The sequence below is a fragment of the Parus major genome, chromosome 26 (assembly GCF_001522545.3).
Source record: "Parus major isolate Abel chromosome 26, Parus_major1.1, whole genome shotgun sequence".
Lineage (NCBI taxonomy): Eukaryota > Metazoa > Chordata > Aves > Passeriformes > Paridae > Parus > Parus major.
The window spans coordinates 2,189,173-2,215,651 of record NC_031795.1 but is presented as its reverse complement, the minus strand read 5'-3'; the positions used below and the strand labels follow the sequence as shown (position 1 = coordinate 2,215,651).

Below are 26,479 nucleotides of genomic sequence, written 5' to 3'. Positions count from 1 at the left end.
AAAGGGTCATTAACACTTGTATTTAATTGCAAAAATTAAAAATTTTTTTTATTCTTCTTACATACAAATCTCATTTATTTACACACTTTACAGGCTTTTCCCAAGTATTTACAAAGTTTGCAATATATTAAATTAGGACCATCCATAAAATTCTGCATTAAGTGCATATTCACATTCTTTTTTTTTTAATCCATCACTGAATTTAGTGTTCAGCATTGAAACAGTCTTTATGCATATATAGCTCCACCCAGCACCTCTGAGCCTTTAGAATGTGGCTCCCCTCCCCAAGACAAGAGATAATGCTAAAAATAAATCACCTGCCATTTGAATCTCCAAAGCAAAGGGAAGTCCAGCATCTCCCTTGTCTAACTCAGCAGGACACTAAATATGCCCTTTACAAGGAGGAGGTTCCTGAAGAGGAGGGTATCGAGTTCTACCTATAAAATTTACCAAGAGGACAAAGTTTGGTTTGCAGAAAGCAAAAGCTCTGTGTACCCACCAAAATGGCCTCATCCCAGGAAGTGTTCAGTTCTCTTGGGGGCCACAGGGCTGAATGTCTACCTGGGATTGGGGTGTGTGGAAACTTCCCTCCTGCAGGGAGGGAACAAGAGGGTTTCAAGGCAGAAGGATCCCCTCTTCTGAGACACTGGTGTTTACAGAGCTCACATCTCTACCATGGGATGCTCTCCTGCTCCCCACCTCCTCCTGCTGCTGCTGGAGCCCAGGAGGCCACGAGGGCAGGGAGGTGCTTTGATCCAGCCCAGTTAAACCAGCTTCTCCTCCAGAACACTGCAAAAACAGGTCTGGTGGGAGAAACTGAAGTCTGGAGACTCACGGGAAATCTGACTCAAAGCTCTCCAGAGCCTTGCAAAGAGACCCCTCGGGGGAATCAATGTGTGCAATAACAGTGGGCAGGGAAAAAAATGAAAAGGAACAAAGAAAGCAAAAGAAAGAATCAATAGAAACTGCCAGCTTGGCTCCCGTGGGGGCCACTGATTTCCTGGTACTGAAGTAAATCATAATAATCCTTTCTCCTCCTTTCAGTTACCCTGAGTTCAGGACTGACTGACAGCACCGGTCAGTGACCCCTGCTTTGGGGAGCAGCTTTAAACCACGATCCTCCTGCCCAGCTGACCAGGACAGCCCGTCCTTCCAGCCTGGCAAGTGCAGAGGTGACCTCTCCTCACCTCTGCCCACTGAGCTCGTGGGTAGTACCGATTTCTGGTGTGATTTCAGAGCAGTTTTACAGCCTTGGGATGTGGGGCGAGGAGGAATCAATCTCCCAGCTCACAGGCAATGAGCTCTGAAGCACACAAAGGGATTTTAAAATGTGCTGACTGGGAACCCCTGTGAGCTGGGCAGAATGGGAGTGGGAGATTGTCCAAACCAGCACAGAGTGTGCAAAAGGGGAGCTGAGGTGAGGGAGACTACGGTGGGACACCCCCTCCATGACATCTGATCACAGCTGTGAAACCTCAGTAGCTGCAGGAACAGCCCTGTTCCCCCCAGTTCCACCTCAGCAGGCCCCTAGGACCCCTTCTCTAGGGAAGTCCTGCAGCCTTTCCAGGGACTCTGTGAAGCTGGAGCTCTGGATGTGGAAGATGACCAGGGCTTAATTGCAGTAAAGGTATTAATTCCTCCCTTTTGCCATCCCAGTTTTGCCATTGTGGCCTCACCTCCAGATTTCCCACCGCGGCTCCTCACCCGCCCTGGCATGTGGAAGGTGTGAGCACCACTCCTCTGGCAGCTGGAGACAGGAGCTGCTCTGGAAGCTGTGCTGCAGACTGGGGCTCTGCACTTCGGCCAAAATCGGCTCTTTATCAGCAGGAGAACTGCCCTCCTGTTTTAGTTTAGCAGCTAATTCCTTACAGCTTTTGGAAGAGGAAGAGAAAATATACCGGAGAGCTTAAAAACAAATGATGTAAACTCCGAAGGGAGCGAGGCTGGGACATATGCAATGTATCGCTGAGACAGAGCTGGAAACTTATGCAGAGCCCATAAAGTGCACTTGGAAGGCTGCTCTGCACACAGGCCAGACTCACCAGCTCCTGTCCAACCAGCTGCAACTCTTCGAGGAAGGGAGAAGCACTGGTGAGAGCACTTCTGCTAAACAGGCACAAACCTGCCCCTTCCTCCCCCCAGTCCAAACAGCAACTGTAAATAGATCCATTTTCTCTGCTTCTTCCCGAAAGAGCCAGACAGCCACAATGGCTTAAGTGTGACTCTCAAAATCCAGGCATTTCACAGACACTTGGGAATTGTCTCCGCAGCTCTTTTACAAGTTACAGTCAAGGACACTTAGCAGTGACAGTGTCACTGAACCGCCACAATCTCAGCAAGAATGGCTCCAGCAGCAGCTTTGAGCCAATGCTTTACAAAAATGGGTCAGATACAAAACCAGTAAGAGGTGAAGTAACCTTGTCAGCCTTTGCATTTGATTTGAGAAGCTGCCAAAGTGTAAATAGCAACAGTCACTAATGAGGCCCTAATTCTGCCATCACCGAACTCCCAAATTTCCATTAAGTAAGACCCAGGCTTTAAGAGGAGGGAGAGGGGTGGTGTGTGTGTGTGTCTTGGCATGTACAAGACTGAATGTAGTGTCATGAGTGTGAAATACACTCCAAGCAGTGAGAATACTAATGGAAGTTTTATTAGTCCAATTCCCTTTAATACTTTATAACAAATCATATTAGTCCTTTTCTATCCTGAGAGAGCCAGACTCTCCCCCTTTGGTTCCACTAGATCTGGTGTGTGTCCAGCACCGAGGGCCATGCACAGACTGACACAGGTGCTGGGCTTGCTCTCACTGTTTTGACAGGAGAAAAACAAGGGTTATGCATAGAAATGATTGTAGTGTCAAGGCCTCAGACTAAATTCTTTGGAGCAGGAACTGTCCTCTGCCTTTTTCTTGTACAGCAGCCAGTGGTCATCCCACTTGGCAGCTTTTGTCAGCTCCTAATCAGATTAGCACAATGTTTGCTCCCATTCTCCTCAAAAACAAAGGCTGGACAGACATTTTCCAATCTGTCATTTTACATGTACCTAAAATATTTACAGAGAAAAAGGCTCTTGCTCCTGAGAACAGAGTTAACTCACTGTTGACCAAAACCCCTCCCAACTCCATATTAACAAGTGTGAGAGTATGTCCTGAACTCCAGCCCTGGCCTATGAGTTCAGCCTGACACATCTGTAAATGATCTTCAGCAGTGGGATCAGACCCAAAGGATCAGACTTGGAAGGGACCGGAGCATCCGCAGCCTGCAAACACCGAACCCGAGCCTCTCTCAGGGCACTGGAGACAGCACTGCTCCAGCAGCAGGAAACAAGCAAAGGCAGCTTGGAAAGGACCCAGGAAAAACCAACGTTCATTCTCAAGACAGAGTTTCAGGTCTGGAAGGAGTCAATACAAAAATATGCCAGGGAAAAGGGAGGTTTCAGGTGCTCCCAGAGGTACCGTGGGCTGGGAACACAGGCAGTGCCTCCAAAAACAAGGAGCAGCTGAGAACGGCTGTGCAGCCCTTGGTGTCTGAGGTGAAAGTTGGACAGAGCTGCTCTCTCCCAGCTCCATCCAGAACTCCTGCATTGCCAGCACCACTAACACGTGTTTGTTGGTGTTTTTGCAGGAAAGGAAGTAGAGGTGAAGAAAAGCACAATTACCATTTGACTCACTCACAACCTGCTGACAGAGAGCTGCAGAAGGGTGACCACAACACAGAGAGGCCTGAAGGGATTCTTTTGGTACTAGAAGGATGAAGTGGGTGAGAGTTTCTGCCCTCAGGCTCAAGGCTTTCCCCAGCCTGGGAGCAGAGGCCAAGATCAGCTCTGTAGGGCTCACACACCTGCGGACATGAGGGAGAGTGGGATGCATCACCAATTCCTTCCCTTTATAGAACTGGCCTGACTACACAGGCTCAAAGCTTCCTCCTCAGGAGGAATGTACACAGAAATGTCACACACCCCATCCACTCCCAAACCCCCCAGGAAGTTTCAGAAGTGCCATAATCCATAAAGAACACAAGGTGAATCTCATCCTGAGAAATCCATCTGCTGCTCCTGGAAAAAAATCCTTTGCTGCAAACCCAGGGCTTACCTGAGGGGACAGGGAGGGTCATAAATAGCTTGAGCTTCTCCCAAAATACATTTGAGGAAAGGCAAAGGATTACCTCAAGGGTCAGGAAAATAGTCACTTTTAAACACTGTAAACATGCAGGGTGGCAAAGCTGCCTGCCCCAGTTGCCCCAGCTCGCTCCTCTCAAGACGTTGCCTTGGCTTCAAAGCTGAAAGTCTTCTTGTCCTGGGAACAGCTCTGTTTTCCCACCCCACCATCCTTAGCTGGCAGCTCCATCACAAATCACCACTGGCTGTGTCCCTCTGGCCGTGAAGCTCATTGTCCAGTGATCTGCGCTGGCATAACCTTGGGAAGAGGCAATGGAGAGGCTGTGTTAGATGAATCCATCCTTAACGAGCGCTCCCATTTCCCACGAAGGATGTGGTCATGCAAGGACACTTCCCTCAGTGGGCACTGGCTTTCTAATACCCATTGTGTAGCCACACTGCTCAAGCTTTGAGCACTCCTGGTATCCCAGTGTTGGTGCTCCAGGCCACAAACTCCCAGTCGAGAAGGATCACTCCCTGTGCTGTGGCAAGCAGGCACACACCAGTCTGGAGGTGGCAATGGCACAAACCACCATCCCAGGTATCAGACTGAAAAGACTCAGCTGGAAGCAGTCTCCTGATTCCAAGGGCTCTCCCAGTCCCTGCATGCCACAGCTCTGGTACTCACCCAAATCTCCAGCTTCCAGCTCCACCTTGAACATCTCACAGTGTCCTCTGCACGTGTCCAGAGGTGCAACAGTCAGGGTAAGCTGCCCGCTCCCAACAGCGAAGAGACTGTGCAGGCTGTAGCTCTAGGATGGGAGGAGAGGATTTCAAAAGCCTGGTCAGCTTTCCTTGGCTCTGTCTGCCCAAAGCAGGGACAAGTCACTGCCCTGCAGGCAGGTGAGACAGAGCAAACAACACATTTGCTGCTGCCCCAGTTACCAGCGGATCACAGAATCTTAGCTGAGGTCAGCTGCATGCAAGGGTTCTCCTCCCCTCCAAGGCAAGGCAGGGCTTGCACATCCCCAAAACTCAGGAAAACAGAGGAGGAGATCAGGCCAGAAGCCTGAAGTGTCTCAGAATGGGTAAGACTCACTGCCAGGAACAGCTCCTAAAATACAACTCTTAAAGGAATTCTGCCCAACTGTGCACAAAAGCACCTCACCCAGCTATAGCAAGGCCAGACACATGAATGGAGCAGGCAAGGGGTGCTGGAACAAGATGATCTTTAAAATCCCTTGCTTCTGTGACATCTCCAGCTGCCAAGGGAGATGGGCACAGGCTATCTCCTGTCCCAAATTAGACACAACCATCTTGAGATACCACTTCACACACAGATGGACAGAGCTGATACAATACCAAATGCTCCTTTTCAGGACTGTATCAGCTGAAAATACCCTGCAAATCCCACAAAAAAATCAGAGCTGCTGGGAGACAACTCACAGACAGGAAGAGAATGTCTCTGGAATTAATTTTTCACCTTATTCCCCAAATCTGGGTGGCGGATGAGGAAGCAGCTCTCCAGGGACACTGTCTTGGGGAAGGACAGCAAAGAGGAAGCGGAGAAAAAATCCTGCAGAATCCGAGATTTATTCACAGACTTGTTCCTAAACAAACCAGCCCATATTAAAGAATCATCATACAATGAAAATGTTTACATTTAAAAGCTACTTTCCAGATAAAATTCTTGCCAAACATTCATGCTTGATAAACAGCATGACAGACTAACCCTGGGAGCCAGAAGCAAAATTCAACCTCAGTCTCTAAACCCGTGCTCCTTCCCACCTTCCTCTGGGCTCCTGCACCAGGACCATGTAAAGAAGGAACAAACAGATCCTGATGGATACCTGAACTTCATTATCCTCTCCCCTTAAAATGATTCAAGTCATTGACCAGATCCATTAATTACAAAAGGTGCAGAGAGGTGGGATCATACACAACCATAACTGAACCCACATGGAAAGGCAAAGGGGATCCAAGGCTATTCCCTAAACCAGGAAATGTAACTGGAAAAGGCCAGGTGGGGCTTGTTATTTTTACATCCCTCTCTGGGGGACTGACGTGATTAATTCTTCTGTACCCTGACCATCCCTCTACCAGTGCTTGCTGTGGGATCTTAGAGAGCTCTGAGTTGTTCGCACTAAAGGCTTTGGCAAAGAGCTTTTAGTTAACAGGGGCATGATTAGAGTTGGCCATATTTTCTGCACAAGACTAAACACAAATTGCAGGATTCTTTGACTTTCCATTACTTCTCAGTGTTTGCAGAAGTCATGGCATCTCTTCTCAGTCAGCACCAGTGGTGGAGGATTTCCACTGAGCAGAGGTGCTAGAAAAGTGAATGAGTTGCCTTATGTGATCAGATCACAGCCCAGATGATTTACAGCCTGAAGAACAGGACCAGGCAGACCCTGAGACTTGATCTTATAAGGGAATTTTAATAATATAAGGGAATTTATCTTATAAGGATAATTTTATCTTATCAGGGAAGCAATACCTGGAGACCAAGCCACAACCCTCCATTTTTAGTGCAGAAGCCTTGTCCTCAGAACAAATCAGTGCCAGCAAGCAGAACCAGCCTGTAGCCCACTCCTGTATGCCTTCCCTCCAGTTAAACTGCAACTTGGAACCACTGGTGGTTCACACAGGCAGAGCCTGAGCACCCCTGCAGAAAGGATGTGTCTGTCCACCACATTTTGTCTGACTCACCAGGGAAAGAAAAATGGACAGCTCCATAATTCAGCTGAATTTTCTTCTATTATAACCTCTGCCAGTTCTGGATCCTGGGACTGAAAATGCTTCAGTTCTTCATAGGAGAGATGCTGCCCTGTCTTAAAGAACATGAAACAAAGATAAATGCTGTGCTCCCAGGGTTGCTCCCTGCTTCCATTTCCCTCCCACTAGAAAACATTCAAGAGCAATAGCCATGTGGATTGCTAAGTGTCCAAATACAATGATCATTAGTCAGAGGAACAATGCAGGGAGCTCTCTCCTCCCTCATTTTTACACTGGGGTAAAATGTCTTCTTAGACACATGTCCTGAATGAGCAGTTTGAGTTCATGGGTGAAAATACTGGGCAGGGTTTTTGGGCTCATGCTGTTCAAGAGTTTGGACTCATCACCGAGCCTCACAAATCCCTGCATTACCTTGATTAGAAAAGGCTGATGCCTCTGGAGCTTTTCTGATAGCTCTCTGAAGTCTGTCACTATCTGAAGGCTTTTCACAGCAGAACAGACTGTGCAGTTTGTGGGAAGTGCGGAAGTGTTCTGTCTGCAACCTGCTGCCCACCAGTCCTGGCATTCTGGGGAAGAAACAAGGGAAACCTGTTTAGTAAAACCAAAAATGGAATTAAAAGGAGACAAATTCAATGATAAACTCATTATCCCTAACAGGAAAGCCTGAGATTTCTTATAGTTTCTGATGACTGTAACTCAAAAAGCAGCTTTGCCAGGCAGGGAACTGAAGGAAATGTTTCCAGCACATTTTGGAGATACAGCTAAAGGTTGTGAGCAATGGGAGAGCTTATGGAAATTCCACTTCCCTGTACATGAGGCACACAGGCTCAGCTACCTCTCCACGAGCAACAGAAGGATGGCAACCATCACATGTAGCGTAATTAAACGGAAACAAGTCCATAAGCAAAAGAGCAACCCAAAAGTGTTATCAAGGAGATAACACCCAGTAAACAAAAAAAGATCCAGGTTGGAAAGAGTATCTCCCACATGGTTAGCATTGGTGTCATGAACCCTGCTAGGACATACCTGAAATCATCACCCTCCCCTTCACCAATGTGTTAATTTAGAAATACTTTGTCCTAGGTAATTGTTGCCCAGTCTCTGATGTGCAGAAAATGCTGGCCAAATGTCAGATTTCACCAAATCTGACAATGCTGCTGTTTTCATTCATCCCATGCATTGACTTGAAGATGAACTGGGGAGAAGATTCCCAGCATGAACAACCCTGCATCACAGCTACATTCATTTTAAATTCCAAAAAATTTTGTTAAACCACAATGAGCTGAACTGGCCTTCAATGAACACTGCATATGTTTACATCTTCAAAAATTCAATTTTTACATGAAAACACAACTTGATGCCTATATCCAGCCTCCCTCCTCTAACTTAAGAGCTCTCCCAAAAAAACGGAATCATTAACAGAAGGGACTTGTTGCAGCAGGGAATGTGCAGGACAATCCTGAACACCCCATGCATTTCTATGCTAAAGGATATGCAGAGCAGCCACCACACTGAAAGGGTGTGGCTCTAATTTACAGAATCACAGAACCACACAAAGATCAAATTCCAACTCCTGGCCCTGCACAGAGACATCCCAAACTCCCACTCTGCGCCTGAGAGTGGTGTCCAAATGCTCCTGGAGCTCTGGCAGCCTCAGAGCCGTGCCCATTCCCTGGGGAGCCTGGGCAGTGCCAGCACCCTCTGGGGGAAGAACCCTTCTCTGATAGCCAGTCTAAATGCCACCAACACAAATTTTATATTTGGAGATACAGCAGCAGGTTGTGAGAAATGGGAGAGCTTAATGGAAATTCGACTTCAAATACAGATTTTATGGCAGTGACACCTCTGGTGCTGCAGCCTTAATCCAATGGGGGAGGCTTAACTTAGGCAGTGGCAGCAAACCCATCCCAGGCCTGATCTGTCAGGGTGGGTCAGGAAACATCTCACGTGAAATATCCTCACCAACAGGCCCACCCTTGCCAGCACATGTTAAAAGAGCTCCAAAGTCTCCTGGACATTGCTGCAGGCAACTCGGGAAACGGAGGGGATGGCAAAGGGAGAAAGAAGAGTGAAGTCTGGCTGAAAATTCAAGTTGGGAAACAAGGATGCACAACAGCTTTTTTTGGGGAAAAAAAGACCACACAAAACCTGCCTGTCACTGCAACTTTCAATCACACTCACACTCCTGCACTTCATAGGAGAGCTCTTGTTTTATTTTCCCCTCTGACATCTGCAACGGGCCAAGAGGAATGTTACAGAGATTTACGTTCATTGGGACATCACAACAAGGAGCAGACCGGGATTCATTTTGCTTCTTTCTTGCTGAGTATTTCCAACTCCCAAATGCTGCATTTCCCACCCTACTGCTGGGATATGGACTGAAAGGGATCAGGATATAATTCTTAGTCTTTCTGGAAGACGCATCTACACCGCTTTCAGGGAAAGGGGGAAAAAAGGCAAAATAAAGTATAAAATCCTTCTTGCAAGCAGAAGTCCCACTCCCATGAGAAACTGCTCTGATGTACTTTCCCTCCCTGCTCACAAGAGAAAAAAGAAAATCTTTGTTCCACTGCCTGTAGAAAGCTTCAGTTTTACAACAACAAAAAAACTCAACTCACAAAAAACAGCTGGTCAGTGACAGGAAACAAAAGGCTGAAAGATCTCACCAGAGAAAGGGCAGTCGCTGTGAAGAGAACAAGAAAACATCTCTACGGTCTGTCATCAGACGGGGCGTAGCAAGACTGTAATTTCTCTCTGGGCAAAACTCAGAAACCTCATCCCTAAGCATTAAGCACAGTTGTCCCCAAATCTTCCCTCTGGGCTCAGGGCAGTACCCCATGGAACAGGATGCTAATCAGCTTGACAGTACAGAGCTTGATTCCTCTTTTGAGCCAGGCTGGGATATTTGCATTCTCAATTGCTCGATTCAGGAGGTGATTTCTTTTCCCCATGAATAACCAGAGCAGAGCACTGGTTGAGATGCATTTCAAATGCTGCAAGTGGGGTTGTGGGATTTTTTTTTTTTTTTCCTAGTAATTAATCTTTTAGATTTATTGTGGAGGGTGTTAGTCTGTGCACCAGCATGTGTGTGACTGGCATGACAAGTACGGGCAGCGCCTGCCCTTCCCAGGGAGGGCGGGAGGAGAGATGGTGCACACAGGAGCCAACTGCCACTGGGGACCAGGGCAGGGTTTTACCCAGGATGCTGATTTTCTCTCCTTACCCTCCCTGCATTCCTTTTCCATTATCACCCTGCCTGCCCAGACACCCTGGGGACTGTTCTGGTGGAAGCTGAGCGTGCTGTCTGTGCACACACACACACACACTGTTCGGGGATGAGAATGGAAGATGCTCTTTTCATCCCAGCACAACCCTCACACCATGGTCCCATCCACTCCCAACACGCTGAAGTGCTGGGCGTGGGCAATTACCCCTGCAGAGCTGGAGAGCAGCTGTAGCAGTGACACATCCAACTATTCCTTAGGACACAAGTGTGGCCAGCTTCTTTCTGCTTTCTCACCCCTTTTTGAGGGGCATCCTTCAGTTTGTCCAACAGAACTTCAGCTCCCCACCGGCCATAACCACCTAGTATTTCCTTTTATGTGTTATTATTTCTCCAGAACAAGAGCTGCCTTTTCCCCCATGTCAGGAGAGCTCCCAGCAGAGTCAGGGCTGGGACTTTCAGCTGCTAACACAGCACAGACCGAGAGATAACAATATTCCCTTAAAACACATCTATGATTAATAAATGCTACAAGGAGTTTATGACTCTACTTTCCACTATGCAGAAAAATAATTTTCAAGTCACCACCAATTTAAAATGAGTACCCCGCCCTTCTTGGCTGTTTTCACAGAGGATCTCCCAAATTTTTGGCTGCCCCCAGCATAAGAGAGGGGTGTGTGTGCACAGCCCCAGAGATACTGGGTGTGGATGATCAGATTGTGAACTCAAGGTTTCTGAGGAGACCTGGCCCTGCTTTTGCCCGTTGCAGCAGAGCAAATTAACTTAGGGAAACTTGCCCACATGGATCTGAGAGCAGGATCTCAGCAAGCCCTGATCCCTTTAGGGACCATATGGAGGGCACAGGATCAATCTGCCAGTGCAGCAGATTCAAGGGAAGCCTCTAGCAGGGGAAACTTTTGTTCCTGCAGGATCCAGAGCCAAGGGCTGCTTCTGACCCTGACAAAGTGCTCAAAACACAAAACCTTCTGCTTGTAGCACTGCAGGTGCTGAGGCAGTTTGCTGGCTCCCCACCAAGCTGGTTTGCTCCCTAGCACTCAGGGCTGCAAGGCTGAAGAGATCTTCACCAGGCAAATGCCAGCCAGGTCTGCACAGGGAAGTCTGCTCCCAGGGAAGACCCCTCAGGACTTCACAGCCCCCCCAGGTGGGGGGTCCATAGGGACCATCACCCACTGTAACTGAAAGGAAGCTCCCCAGAGGACTGGCTGATGTACTGAGCAGCTCCACAACCTTCAAAGGCTGGTTCCAAATCCCAGATTCCTCTTTCTGAGGATGAGACTATTGCCCAGACCCGTCACTTACTTTACTGGAGCCAATCCTAGGAATATTCAAGCAACTTCAGCAAGCATTGGATGACCTCAGGGCTCCCAAGAATGGCTGTGCACTGAACATTCCCCACACATTTCTCCGTGTCCTTTCTTGTAGGTGCATTGTAGAAACCTGGGTGTTTTGTTAAAAGGGGATTCTGCCCCACTCAGGTGAGACCCCACCTGCAGAGCTGCCTCCACTCTGGGACCCCAACACAAGAAGGATCTGGAGCTGCTGAAGTGAGTCGCAAGGAAACCACAGAAATGCACGGAGGGCTGGAACCCCTCTGCTCTGGAATCAGGCTGGGAGAGCTGGGGTTGCTCATCTGGAGAGGAAAAGGTTCTGGGGAGACCTCAAAGCCCCTTCCAGTGCCTAAAAGAGATCTCAGAGAGGGATTTGGGACAAGACCTGGAGTGTCAGGATGAGAGGGAATGGCTTCCACTACCAGAGGGCAGGGAGAGATGGAATACTGGAAAGAAATTCTTCCCTGTGAGGCTGGGGAGGCCCATGCACAGGTTGCCCAGAAAAGCTGTGGCTGCCCAATCTCTGGAAGAATTCAAGGCCAGGCTTGACTGGGCTTGGAGCAACCTGGGATTGTGGAACAATTCAGGCATCAATTCATGATCAGAATCTCTGACAGAGGTAAATCCCATCATTCTTACTTTACAGATGTGAAAATTCCAAGCTCTGTAGTTACCAGGTGGCACAGTTTGGAAGAGGCATTTGGAGCACTTTGTTGCACAAACAATGTTTCCCAAACTCTATCTTGCTGAAATTCTTCACTAGGCTAAAAATTAATTTGATCATTTATAATGTCATGTCAAAGTCAGGCTAAACTGATGGGCTCTTAAGTAAGTCAGGCAGGAAGCATAAGGATTATTAATTACAGCCTGCAAGTCCAGATTAAGGACTGTATCACAGTGGGGTTTTAAATATATACTACAAAAAGTATCCCTGTTCAGCACGAGATCCTCACCCCTCCCTCATACTGAACTTTTACTGTACCTCTGGGTATACTGAATATATTTATGCCATGAGAAGAAAGTACCTCCTAGTTTGGTTCACAGCATTTTTAGGAACAGCTAGGAACAAAATAACTGCTACCAAAAAAACCCATCAAGAACCCCTTTATTGTTGTTCTGGGTAGAAGTCAACAGCTTGAAGAACTACTTGTTCATCTCACTAATGGGTAACGGCTGCTCCACCAGCCCAGGGATTATTAGTCAACCTCAAGCAAAGCACGAAAATGATTTTGATCCAAACAGACATTGTGAAATCAAGTCTGCTGAGCCGAGCCCAAGAGGAATTCATAGTCCACTGGGGCAAAAGAGCATTATTTCCAAGAATCTGCACCTACCAGTCTCAAAAATGGAAGGCAGGGACCAAGCTGTCAGGAAAGCATCCAAAGTCCACTCCAGCTGCACCTCTGGTTACCTGCCCCAGCGACAGCTTGTGCTGCATGAGCAATCTGCCTCAGAGGAACAGCTTTGGAAACAAATCCCTCCCAGCTGCTGTCACCTGCCTGATGGTGGCCTCTGCCTGTAAAAGGTTTGACATGTCTGTGTCACAAGTGCACAGAGGGCTCTGCCAGGCTGCTAAATGCCTCTGCGAGAGGCCACCTATGGCAAACGCTCTTCCCAGGAAAGCGAATCTAACGTAAGGTTTCACTCTGCAAATGAGCAAACAAGCAATTTGAAGGCTTCACAACACAGAAGTAAAAGGCAGAGTATTTCGTGTTCCACAGCACCACAATGGTTTGGGGTTATTTTACTACCAGAAAACCCAAATAAACAGCAAAGGCTGAATGAAGGCCAAAGTAACAGAGTATGAACAGCTTGGCACCACCCTGCCCTGCAAAATCAGCCGTTTTTTTCCCCTTTGAACAAGCCAACACATGTCTGCTGGCTGCTCTCAGGTTATATCATAAAAGGGTTGTTTACACACACAAAAGATCAGATAAACTTGGCAGCTGTGCAGTGATGGGAGGGAGCCCTGCACATGCTGTGACCCACAACCACCTCCAAATACTTTAGCCCCCAAAGCGGGTGCAGGAGAACACGCAGGAAAACAAGAGCAAAAACCATCTCAACTTTGCTTAGGTAAAAACAGTAACATCCTTTGAGAGCAAGAGGAGAGGCAACAAGTAGAAAGCAGATCCCGCCTTACCTCCCAGGCAGCCTTATTGTGCAACCCTTCTTTCAGAGCAGGCCCATGCTCTGAAATCAGGAATCCCTGAGCCCCATGTGTCAGACAGAGCATGGGCTGCAAAGCCATGGAGAAAGGCTGGATGAACACATGTGTGCTCAGTTCACAGGGAAAGGCTGGATGAACACATGCGTGCTCAGTTCACAGGGAAAGGCTGGATAAACACCTGGGTGCTCAGCTCACAGGGAAAGGCTGGATTAACACCTGGGTGCCCATGATGCTCTCAAAGAAGCAGCAGCCTGGGCAAGGCAGGCATACTGGATGCTCTCCTTCTGCACAGAGCTGTGCCAAGGACAAAAACACTCCAAAGCTGGAGTGAGAGAAGCATAGGGAAAAGTGTTTTGCCTACAAAGGGTTAAGATCAGAGAAGAGACAGGAGCTGGCCAAGTGCCAAGGCAAGCCTCCAGCTAAACCCAAGGTGGGCCAGCCAAGAGGCAGAGGCTGCTGCCCTCTCCCAGTAACCAGCTGCTGTCCTCCCCCAGTAACCCTGCTGTGACCCATCCCCACAAAGAGCTCTGGCACCCAGCAGGCTTTAGTAACACAGTGACAGGCCATTTACAAGGTGTTGCTAAACACAGCTCCTCCAGCTGGGCTCCTTTCTCTACAATAATTACATATAAACCCGTAAACATTATTTTAGGCCTACTGGTCTAGGGAAAAAGGGGTATTTAACACTTCTTCTCCAAGCTGGAGACAACCTGCACAGGATCTCTTTTCCAGCACTGAGATCCATGTGTGCTTTTGTCTGATTTCAGGTGTGCTGAGCAGTTACTGACCCAGCTGATTCTGGGCTGTGTAGGATGAGTGTGCCCAGGACCAAGTGTCATTATTAAAAGCAAAACTGGATTTTCCTCGAGATCATTACAACCCCTGCTACCAGTACAACGTGCAAATTGTCACATTGGGCCACAGCCTGTTCCCCACTGACAGACCTGCTCTGCTGAGCTTTTGAGCTACAAGGACTGAATTTACTATGGGCAGACACACAAGTTAATGTGAAAGCAGCTTAATGCTCTGCTCATCACATCACTGCATGGCTGGCAGGGAACAGTTACCAACCAGCTGACATCAAAAATCGTATTTAGATATTAACAAGGCTGTAGGGATGACACAGTTGTGAAGGGAAGAAAAATCAGGCAGAGTGACCACCAGTGTGGATTTAAAATTTCTGTTAAAAGAACAGGAAACCCCTTTTCATTTGGCTTTACTGCAGAGAGCTCATATATTACTTCCTAATGCTTGCAGGGGAGACAGCAGCACTTGTATCCCTATTCTGCACCAGAGAACTGGAACACAGAGGGAATTGTCCATCCACAGCCTATGTGAGAAATTAATCCAGAATGCATAGGTCCTACTTTTTCCCTGGAATAGCATCAAATAGCTGTGAGTTAACCCATGTGGCCATCACAATACACCGTGTTCCTTACAGCAGGCAGACCCAGAGGTCTGAGAGCCCACTGCCTCTTTGGGGTTATTAATGAAGGGCTGATGTGCCAAGAGCCACAGGCCCGGAGCAGCCAATGTGACCCAGCACTGGGGCTTTCACAAGCTCTGCATAAACACAAGCTCAGGAAGAGCAAATGCAAACCATATTTCCACAGACCTTTTCCCCAACCACAGGGACCTTGCCCTGGGAAAACAGCTGGAAGAGAGGCACAGACCCAATGGTCTAAGAGTCAGCTATCAAGGAACAAAGAATGGGAACATAAGGTTTAATACAGGAATTGATCCGGGGGGAAAAAAAGTCAGCAAGAAAGAGAGCACAGAGACAGGCAAAAAGGAAATTTACTTTGGACTCAATCCTATAAACAATGCAAGAGAGTTTTGTGGATCCTGCTCCTCACCTCGGCTGCTCCACGGTCCACCCACAGCCACTGATAGACAGGCAGCCCTTGTCACCCACAGCACAGCTCTTGGGTGGAAGGGACAAGGATGGAGGGCAGGTCACCATAAGCAGGAGGGAGGGGAGAACACATCCTGCACCTCTGTACCTCCCAAAGCCTCACCACCAATCTGACTGGAGCTCTTGGCTCTCAGGGGAAACCCAGCAACTGAGCTGCCCTTGTTTTGCAACACAAACCTGGCTGCTCAGCCCACACCTCCCAGCGGACCAGGCTCCAACCTCAACCCTGGACACAGGAAAGCTGCCCCAAAGCTCAGGAGGGACAGCACAGCCCAGGCTGCCCCTGTCTGCCCAGGCACAGAGGAAGGAGCCAGACCACCCGTGCCGGGCTGGGCTGTGTCCGCACCACGGCAATGTGGGCCAGCACTGCCGGTGGGCCACGGCAGCCTCCAGCTGACAACAGGTGGCTTTCAACAGGAACAGCCCCAGCTGGCTTTGAACTGGTGCCCAAGCACAGAAAGCTCCAAGCTCCATCCTCAGCCCCCTCAAAATTTTCTTCCCAGGACCTACGTAGGGAAAGGAAGAGGAGTCTTTACGTCGAGTCCCTGCATTCGTGGTTTTCTCTGCTGCTCAGGCACAGTGCAACCATCCCTTCTATCTCATTAATGCATATAAACATCTCCAAGGGATGCCAAGAGGACGTTCCAGACTCTTCCATGGTGCCCAGCAAGATGACAAGGAGCAATGGCCACAAACTAAACCACAACATTTTCCACCTCAACATGAGAAAGAACTTCTTTTCATGGAGGGTGGCAGAGCACTGGAACAGCTGTCCAGGGAGGTCATGTCTCCTTCCCCTCTGTACACATTCCAAACCCACCTGTTCCAGGTGACCCTGCTTTGGCAGTGGGGTAGAACTGGGTGACTTGCAGAGGTCCCTTCCAATGCAAACTATTGTGGGATCCTATGATCAGAGAACACCAGACCTGCCTGCAAGACCTCCTGGACTTACACTCTCATCAACAAACAAGACACAAGATGCAGCTTTACCCCTTCCCTTCAGCATACCAAGGCCAAAATTACAACACAATCAAAGCAGAACTGAAAGGGCTTGGGAGAGCACTCAGTTGCAAGCTAAGGAACTCCTTCCAGATCCCTGCTGGATGGCTTCACCAGTGTCCTCTCAGCAGCAAGCTGTGATGGTGACACCAGTGTCACGGGGACAGTGTCGGTGGCCGCAGCTGCCTGCTGGGAAGTCAGGACATGAGGGATTCCCACAGGAACTCAGCCAAGGTTCAGGCTGGGTGCTGCACTCTCCCTTCAAATAGCCAGTCTTGTCCAGTTCCTTTTGCTGAGGCAGGATCAAAGTCACTCCAGCCAACCCCAGTCAATCTGTTAATGGGGACATGCTGTGGCTTCCACCACAACCTAATTCTGTGGAAAGAGAGCAGGAACTGCCTCCCCCCTCCTCTCCTCTTTTCCCCAGAACTGGATTGCTGCCCATCCTATTGCTCATCACTTCTGAAGACTTACAGGACTCACACAGGCATGAAAGATTCTATGTGCATTTAAATAACAACACTGCATCCTTCCTCTCCATCCATCCTTCCCTTTTCCCCTCTTCCTCTGGATGTTTGCCCATCTCCTCATCATTCAGCTGGTTTTTCCAAAGGTAGTCAGAACTGCTCCTGCTCTTATTTATCAAGGAGATGCTCATTGTTTCAGGCAGCCCTTGTCCTACAAACCTTTTGCTGTGCCAAGGAACATCCCTGGGCTCTTCTCATCCAAAAGGACCCTGTGGTATCTCAAGGAAGAACCTGTCAACTTTCTTGACAAAATCTGACTGAACAAATAAAATAGAATCCCAGACTGGTTTGGGTTGGAAGGGACCTTAAAATTCATCTTGCTTCACCCCCTGCTATGGGCAGGGACACCTTCCATAACTATCCCAGGTTGCTCCAAGCCCCATCCAACCTGGCCTGGAATGCTTCCAGGGATAGGGCAGCCACAGCTTCCCTGGGCAACCTGTGCCAGGGCCTCCCTAGCCTCACAGGAAGAATTTCCTCCTAACATCCAACCTCCCCTCCTTCACATTTAGTCCATTACCCTTTGTCCTGTCACTCCTGGCCGTTGTGAAAAGTGAAATGAGCATTAAAATTCCCACTGGATTCCATCTCAATACAGGAGCAGGGGGGTGTTCATCCGTGGAAAAGCTGGAATGCAGTAGATAAGCAGGCTTCTAATGTCAAGTGCTTATCAGAGCCATCTCCTCACCTTTGTTTTTCACTCCCAGAGATATCCCAATGTATAAGAAGAGGAACAATGGGGCATACCCAGTGCCACCCATACAAATTGGAATCAACAGAAATCCCACAATGGAAAAGAGGGAGGGAGAGAATACAGAATGGTGCTGGCATTTCAGGGAGCCCTTTTTAGCTCTGGCAGGAAGGTTAGAGCCAACACAGACAGCTCCAACACAATGAGGTGCCCAAGCTAAATATAAATCTGACAAGGGCAGGCTATAGGAGTTTGTTTTTACAGTGAGCCACCAGACCATCAACATTGTGCCACATCCCTGCTCAAAATAATTCACAGCTTTATCATCACTGACAGTCTTTGTGCTCCAGCAGAGGCAGAGCCCAGGCTTGCACCCACCTGCCAGTCTAAGTCAGTGAAATGATTAACCAAGAATGAGAAATAGCCAAACTTTTCCATTTCTATTATGCCATTCTAGGAAAATCTACGATGTTGCTCTGCTGTAATGGGATCACCTTACAGGGAACCCTTATCTGACTTCCTCACACACACACACACTGCCCTTAATGTCACGTAAACACGACAGCACTCAATCCCCCAGGCCTTTCCCAATATGCCACTTGGCAAAAACTCCCCTTCCTTAAAGCAGGCCACAACTTGAGGTTTTTACACTTTGCTCACAGATACTAAGATTTGCTTGAGAAACTGGTTTTGCTCTACTCAGAAAAAACAAGGAAAGGTGACATTTTCCCAGCAGAGCTATCTCAGTTCTGGTTCTTAGAAGTGCAAAGATTTCTAGAGGAAAGGGAACTCATGTGGAAGAAAGACCCAAAGTGTTAAAAGCAAGGAAAAGAGAATGTGCAAGAAGAAAATTATCAAGTTAGAGATAAAATATGCTTCAGTCCCAGTGAAGCTGGAACTTAGGATGCTATTTTAAGTATAGTGGTAGGAAAAGAGAAAAGCATGATGCCAAGCCAGCAACACATTTATGGTGCCCTGGAGACGCCCGAGCGACTCGCGTGGCTGATATTTAAGTTGGTATTTCTCACTAGCAGTGAAAATATTTCCTTACTCTCCAGCATGTACTTCTTGGCAATGGGCAGGGACAGCAGCCGGATGTGCCCGACGAGGGAGCCCCAGGCCTGGGCTCTGGAGAGCGGCGCTTCGGGCGGCAGCGGGTTGTAGGGCTGGATCACCAAGTAAACAGTCAGCAACACCAAGCCCAGGGTGAGCAGACCCTGTGAGGGAAAACAGGCACAGAGTTAATCACACTGCAGGCAGCTGAGGTATCCTCACACCGGGACACGCCTTCTGCTGGTATCAAAGGGCTGTGCCTGTGCACCACAACACGAACACTCTTATTTTTGCTGTGTCTCCTCGTTCAGCTGCAATGCTATTTATGTGCACAGAGTTGACACCCAATTTTATTATTAGGGCTGTCCAAGGATGAAATTAAGCAGCCTTCAAACCCAAGCCACACAAACAACTCTGTTCCTGTATTTTAGCACTGCAAATAATTCAGCATGAGATCAATCAGGATTATCTACAGATAGTTCCTTTTCCTCCCTACCTAATCAAATAAAAGCTTGCACTCCTGCCATGCCTCTTACACAAGGAAAACCCTGTGGTTTTTGCAAACATCCGTCAAGCCTCGAAACACTTTGGCAGAGTTGGCACCAGCTCCCTCCTCCATACCAGAATCCCAAATAAGCCTTAAAGAGATGACATGACGCATTTCTCCCCCTGGCCAAAGTCAAACTGAATCAACAGCAAAAACAAGAACAGAAGCTGAAAGTTCAAATTTGCAGTTTCCTGTTCTCCTGCCTCATTTTACAGCTTTTTATAGGACACAAAGATGAGAGCTTGAATTTTTTTCCAAATAAAACCCAGTGCAATAGATTTGTAGAGATGACACTAAAGTATTACTGAATATTATGTCAGTGGGAAACTTTTCAGACTAGAAGCAAACATCTGGTCTAGTGGAAGGTGTCCTACCCATGGCAGGAACTTGGAACTAGATGATCTTGAAGATCTCTTCCAACCCAAACCAGTCTGGGATTGAATGGTCTCAAACCTACCTAACAATAGCATCTTCTCACCCACTTTGCAAAAGATTCTACAGAATCTCTTAGTTAAGACTTTTAAAACATTTTTCTACCATCAACCATGATTATAATATGTTTGTTTCATAGACCATAAGGAGAATAAAAACATGTAGAAGTTTGTGACAGGGTCAGAAACAAAGCCATGTTCACTTCATTACTCAACCCTGAACTTCAAGAACCTCTTTTCTTCCTCACATTTACACTCAGGATGCCAACATTAGGAATCTTAGTCTGAAAAATCAATCCAGATCTCATTATTTAATAATGGAGATGGAAGATGTTGACAACATAAATTTACAGCACACATGAGCAATTCCAAATCTTGGGCAGCTATCTCCTGTTCTCAAAGCAGTTCGTGGCATGAAGGAAGGAAGCTACACTTCACAGCTTTTTAAATAAAGATCTTGGAAAATTAACTAATAAAATGTAATGGGAAATAGAAAGCTCAAGTGCAAAGGAGAACCCTGACCCTCAAATGCTGTGCTCTTGCACAAAAGTCACCTTACCTTGTAGAGAGCCACTAAGACAGGGTACCGTGGAGGGCCCCTCTGGGGTTCATTTCTTTCCAAGAGTTGCTTGATGAACCTCTCAATGGCTTTTTCTGACATGCCACACTGGTGGCCAGTCTGTCTCACCAGATCAATGGTCTCGGAGAGCTTGTCATAGATGCTGAGCTCATTGGCCGAAAGCTCCATGGCCTCTGAGGAGAAATCCCTGAGGAGAGATGGGGTGCGTTAACAGGAATCAACTGCAGCCGCACCACCCAACAGCAGCGTGCACAGCCATCCCAGCAACGTGGCAGTGCCCAGGAAACAAGGAAGGCTCCTCTGGAGCAAACCTGCTCCCAGCCAACAGCACAACATTGAGCTGCACTCCTGATAGTCTCTGCTGGTTCAGGATCTCCCACCGACTCAAAGAAGCCGTGAAATTTCCTGACAAGAGCAGAACCGGCTGAGATTCACAGCTTATGTAAATGAACAAAGCTTCCCAGAAATCCATGAAACTTCATTTATTCATCTATTCCAAATGAATCCATCCCATAAAGCAATTGCTCACCAAGTACAAAAGCCAACAATACAAAGCTGATCATCACACACAGCAGCCCTGCTAAGCCCTCCCGCGCTATAATGTCAGTCGCTTATTTTAACCCAGATTTGTTTTCATTAAATCTCCCGTCAGCAATAGGGCCAGGACTGAGAAATAAGCAGAATGTGTGGGGCAAAGTTCAGCAGTTTACAATTTGTTTAAATTTTCGCAACCTAACGTCCAGGCCAACTGATTATTGAGTAACAGCAACATAAGAGCAGCTGCTCTGCAGGCAACAAAGCCCCTCACCTTCCTCTCCAAGTTTGCCTGCAGGTCAGAGATGTGCCAGAACTAAGTATCCCAGCAAGAACTGCATTGTGCTGGGTGACAAAATGGCATCTGACAGCCAATTATTTTTAACTTATAAGACTCTACCCATGAGAGATCAATGTAAAGTTGGAAAAAAAAAAAAAAAAAAAGTATTTTCCTCTACCACTTCCACTCTGCCACAAAGGCATCTTTGAGAGCAGCTGATGGGATCAAGAAAAGATGTAAAGAAATTGCTGGACAAGGTACAAGTTGACAATGTGAGAATCACACTGTAAAAAATTTTCCCATTGCCTGGGGAAAAGGCATCTGTAGAGTTTTGCTTTGCCTCTTGTTTCTGAGCTGGGTAACACTAACCTGATCAAACTGGGCCAGCTGGGAGAGAGTTTAGAAATGCTCTGCCTGGAGAGCACAGCCTGAGGATCATCACATAAAAACACAAGAAGCACAATGGATAATCACAGCTGAAAATTGAAATCAGGACCGTGTCCCCATTCTGCTAAAGTTTCCTGGGCCCAGGAACCACCTCATGAATCCACCTAATTCACCACTTTGCACCTCAAATTCTGTCCCAGCACTGTGAGAAGTGTAAGTATCCCCAGGGCTCTGTACACATCTCCCAGCACAGCCTGCTGTGAAAGCACAGAGCTGCTCTGCTCACCTGAGCACACACACTGACCAGCCCTGAGTAACAAGCCACCCAAATTTAGATTTGCTCAGCTGCAATTTGTTCTGGCTTCTCCCACAGCGCAAATCAGCCATAACTCTATGTATGGCTAGAACAAGAGACTTGATAAAGCTCAGATTTGAACTCTGATTTGCCTTTAAAGGACTGGCTAACAGCTTTCTGCCTAAACCACGGGCTCCTATAAGTCACAGCTCAAGCAAGGGCAATTTTAGTATCTTCTTTTCAATGCAACACTGGGGTGTATTTTCAAAAACCCCTAGGTTTCACAGGACTACCAGCTTCAGGGATTGCTCCTCCCCCCACAAGATCCCCCGTGTTCTGCCCTTGCAGACTTGTTTATGTGATCACATGGAGCATCAGATCAGGAAAATTATCTGGCTGAAAAATAACCATGATTTGTTTGGTCAGCAGCTGCCTAAGCATTCAACTCCAGCAGTTAATGTCAGATGTTACATTAACATCAGTGTCAAATTTCTAGCCACAGCCACAGAAACACCAAAAAGGTAAAAATGGCAAATTAAAACCCAGCCCCAGAACACACTGCACTACATTACCAGGTTAATTAGCTCCTGGCCCTCTTCTACCGACATTCCTTGCATTCCATGCAAATATTTGTCCCAGATCTTGCCACCTGAGCAGCCTCATGGGCAAGCAAAGCAGGTTGGGTCAATAATATCTCATATTAACCTCTCCAAGACAAGGACCTCTTCTTCTCATCTGTAAAGCACCTGCCATGCACATGATGATAAAAACAAACCATTGCTTTACTAACTCTTTCATTCACGCAATAACCTGATTCATGGAACAAGCAAGAGCCAGCACATCTGCAGGATATTAATAGCCTTTTTTTTTTCCCCTCCAGCTTTTCTGGTTATTCTAGTTGCCTGGACACTGTAAGTGGTGTGCTAAGTGGTCTGAAAGATTATCTAGTGTCCTCTGGCTCCTGAGTGACAAAGCTTTCCCCGGTGAAGCTGTCCAGTGCAGAATTCCAGCAGATTCAACAAGCTTCTCCTGCTTGCAGGATCTGTCTGGAACCACTTAAAACAAACATCCCCACAGAAATGCTGTCAAACACTGTTGTCTCCCCTTTTCCAAACAACAGAAAAATCCTGCTAAAATACAACACAGAGATATATCTCAGTTCCCACCCCTCTCCATTTACATTCCACTCTGAGCAAACACCTCTGTAGACAACCCCTGTAAATCACAGACACTAAAAATCCAATCGAGCTCCTTGACAAATTCAAGAGTAACTCAATCTTCCAGCTAGAAAATAAGGGATTATGATCCCACATCGTTGGGGGAACAGAGGAGGCCTTAAAAAACAAATAACGAGGAATGATTTCTCTTCATATCCCTCCAATACAACCAACAAAACAATAACAAGCTACTGTACCCTCTTTGCCACCACACACACTCTGAACAGGGCTCATCCCTTGCAAACCCCTTAGAGCAAGGCCTTTGAATGAGGAACCCGTATGTTATCCTGTTTTTTTATAAACTCCACCACCCTGGGAGGAATCAGCAGCTCTCTCCACAAACAGAAAGACCAATGGCACTTGGCTTGCAGGGTTTGCACCCCAGCACCCAGTTCTGCCCACAGAGCCCAGGGTGGTTAGTCCAAGGCTTTAGAAGGTAAATATTTAGACAGAAACGCTGCTGGACGAGTCTTTAATAAGGAAAGCTTGCTCGCCTTGCTGGTGAACCTACAATGATGTACATATGCTTAGATATAAAAATATATTCCATTTGCTTTAACACTCTTGATGCCGCCTCCCTCGCCCTGCCCGGGGATCAGGTCCCAGCCTTGCGCTGAAACCCCTCCGGAGGAACCCTCACCCGGCCACAGCCCCACGGCCTCGCCCGTGTTCCTCTGAGGCAGAGGAGCCCCAATCAGGGGATTATTCTTAAAAATACATCAATAAACTGAAACAGGACACCCCCAACCCCCACCCTCTGCTCCGGCCTCCACAAGCCGGGGAGCCCCCCCCAGGCCGAGCCCACGGTGAGAGGTCGCGCTCCGGGCCCCCCACGACCCCCGCCCGCGACCTCACCCCGCTCGCGTCCCGCCCGGCGGCTCCTCCCGCTCCGGCTGCGGCCCCGCCCGCCCCGCTCCAGCTCCAGCTCCGGCTCCAGCTCCTGCTCCGGCTGCGGCCGCGGCTCCTCCCGCGGCGGGGCGGGCGCGGCCCCGCTTCCGGCTTCCGGCAGGGCCCGGCCCGAACTGGGGCCCGTACAGTGCCTGGGGACCCGGCACCGCCCCGGGACCTCTGCACCGCCTAGGAAACTCTGCCTGGGACCCCTACACCGCCCAGGGAACATTGCTCTGGGTCACAGCGCTGCCCCGAGACCCCCACACCGCCTAGGAAAACACCGCCCTGGGACCCCTATACCGCCCAGGAAACACTGCTCGGGGTCCCAGTACTGCCTTGAGACCCCCACAGCGCCCAGGGAACACTGTCCGGCGGGCCAGCACTGCCAGGGGAACCCAACACCGCTCCCGGACCGCCACACTGCCCAGGGAACACTGCCAGGGACCCCAACACCGCCTGGAGAACCTAGCACTACCCGGGGCCCCCAACACCACCGGGGCCCTCAATACCCGGCCCGGCCCGGCCCAGCCTGGGACCCCCAGCACTGCCCAGGACTCCCAACACCCTGTTTGGCCTGAAGCCTCAACACCCCCCAGGTCCCCACCAACACCTGTCCTTCCACTGCCCCAAACACCCCTCAGAACCCCCAGCACTGCCCTGGGACCCCCAACACCCCCCAGGACCTTCCAACACCCGAGCCAGCTCCAGGGCCTCCCAGTGCCACAAACATCCCTCAGGACCCCCAACCACCCCGGTACCTCCCAACAGCCCCTCAACACCCTCATCGCTCCCCTCTGGCACCCACAGTGTCCCACTGAGACTCCCTGCATGTTTCAGCCCAGAATATGGAGAATATGGCACCCATCTCGGTCTGTGACTGCCCTCAACCCAGACCAGCCTGAGCCTCCCTTGGATCATCAGAGCTCCTCAGGACCCCTAAGACCCTTCCCAGCAGCTGTCTGAGCCCATAAATACCTTGAGACCACCCCCAGCAACTGCCTGATCCCCCATCACTCACAGAGCCCCCCAAGAAACAGCCAAGCCCCCACGACCCCGCCGGCATCGTAAGACATCCCATACAGCACCCACATGAACCCTCAGCATCTTCCTGAGCTCTCAGCACACACAAGAACCCCCAAAATCTTCCACAGCCACATCACACAGCACCCCTAATACCTCTCTCCAGTCCCCAACACCCCATTAGACCCCAGTATCACCCTGCAGCCCCCCAGACCCTCCAGCACCCCCTGGGAGACCCACAGAGTGCCCCCTTGAACCCCACTTATCCCCAGCCCCATGGGGGACATGGGTGCCCATTCCCACAAGTCAAGTGACAAGCACACAGTTAACACCCCCTAAAAATATGTGGAAAGCCCTAAAAATTGTGGGAAAGGCTTTGAGGAGTAAAGGGCTGGAGATGGGACAAGGGAAGATCCCTGAAGGCACCCCTGGCATGAAAAGCTTGGGAGAATGCAGGAGCGAGGGCTTTCAGCCTCGCCGCGCTCTCAAACATGAACTTCAGTCCTTAACTGCAATTAAACATATTTTTAGTCAGCTCTTGATTGTGGGTGTGATGGGTGTTTTTGGTATCTCTCCGGTGCATTTTCATAGAATGCTAGAATGGTTTGGGTTGGAAGAACCTTAAAGATCTTCTCGTTCCACTCCCCCTGTTCCACTAAAACAGGTCCCTTTAGAGCAATCTTGTTTCAATTTCAACCTTCTTTAAGCTCTCGGCCTCAACAACTTCCTGCAGCACTGAGTTCTGCAGATGAATTAAACATTGCAAGAAAAAGGACTTCCTCTACTCAGGTTTGGATTTCCTGCCCTGTCAATACCAGCCCAGGGAGAGGGATTGTCTCTTTGGCTTGATTTTACTGTCTTTCCAGGGGAATGAGGTGGAATTCTGGGAGACACTCCTGGGCAGAACCCAAATCCCATGGCTGGGGCACTGAAAGCTGTGGTTGAAGATTTGTTCCAACTTGTCAGAAGCTTGTGTGAGTTCTCGGCTTCCAAGGTGGATTCATCCAAGCAGGATGGTGGTAAACGCCCGCTGCCTTTGGGCTGGTATCCGAGATCTTCCCAATCTTGGCTTGGCTGAGGCAGCTCCTCTAATTCTCGTGGAGTGCCTTGAGGAATTTCAAACAGCTTAAAAGGAAAGCACCTGATTTAAAAAAAGCATCCTGTGGTCCAAACAAGCATGCATTTCCCTCCTGCTATTAATATCCCAGGCCTTGATCCTCCTCCAAATACTAGTGCAGGCGTTTAATGGCTTGCAAAGGAGCGGTGCCTTTGATCCTGGAGTGGGAATGTTTGCTGGGATGTGATTAAAGGTGAAAGATGCTTTCAAGTGCAACATGCTGCCCATATTTTCCAATGTGATTTATTGCCTGCCCGGTATTTCTCCTAGCCTGGCAATGAAAAATTCATCTCCAGGTTTGGTGGGGATGTTTGGAGTGGAGTAACTCATGCTTTGGGCAAAAACTCCATCCTTTTTTCTAGAGATTATTTCCAGGGGAATAAGACAGACATTTCTTTCTGCCTGCTGCTCTGGGAAGCCTT

The 26,479-nt window shown here is 48.6% G+C and overlaps 1 protein-coding gene across 5 annotated transcripts; it reads right to left on the bottom strand.

The window, feature by feature from the left end:
* Positions 1 to 23,930, bottom strand: C26H6orf89 (chromosome 26 C6orf89 homolog). Of its 5 annotated transcripts, none has more exons than XR_001525062.2 (9): positions 23,885 to 23,930; positions 20,296 to 20,503; positions 18,757 to 18,922; positions 7,243 to 7,397; positions 6,805 to 6,926; positions 5,579 to 5,705; positions 4,784 to 4,907; positions 3,658 to 4,414; positions 1 to 437 (listed from the first exon to the last, which is right to left on the bottom strand). XR_001525062.2 is itself a non-coding variant. In XM_015650766.1 (8 exons), the coding sequence occupies exons 2-8, from the start codon at positions 20,482 to 20,484 to the stop codon at positions 4,329 to 4,331; spliced, it is 969 nt and encodes a 322-aa protein (XP_015506252.1). In that variant the 5' UTR covers positions 20,485 to 20,503; positions 23,885 to 23,930; the 3' UTR covers positions 2 to 4,328. The 5 variants fall into 5 exon arrangements, 2 of the variants coding, with proteins under 2 accessions (XP_015506252.1, XP_015506253.1); XR_004500282.1 differs by having other exon boundaries at positions 4,164 to 4,414; XR_004500281.1 differs by having other exon boundaries at positions 2 to 3,839; positions 4,164 to 4,414.
* Between the last annotated feature and the right edge of the window lie 2,549 nt (positions 23,931 to 26,479).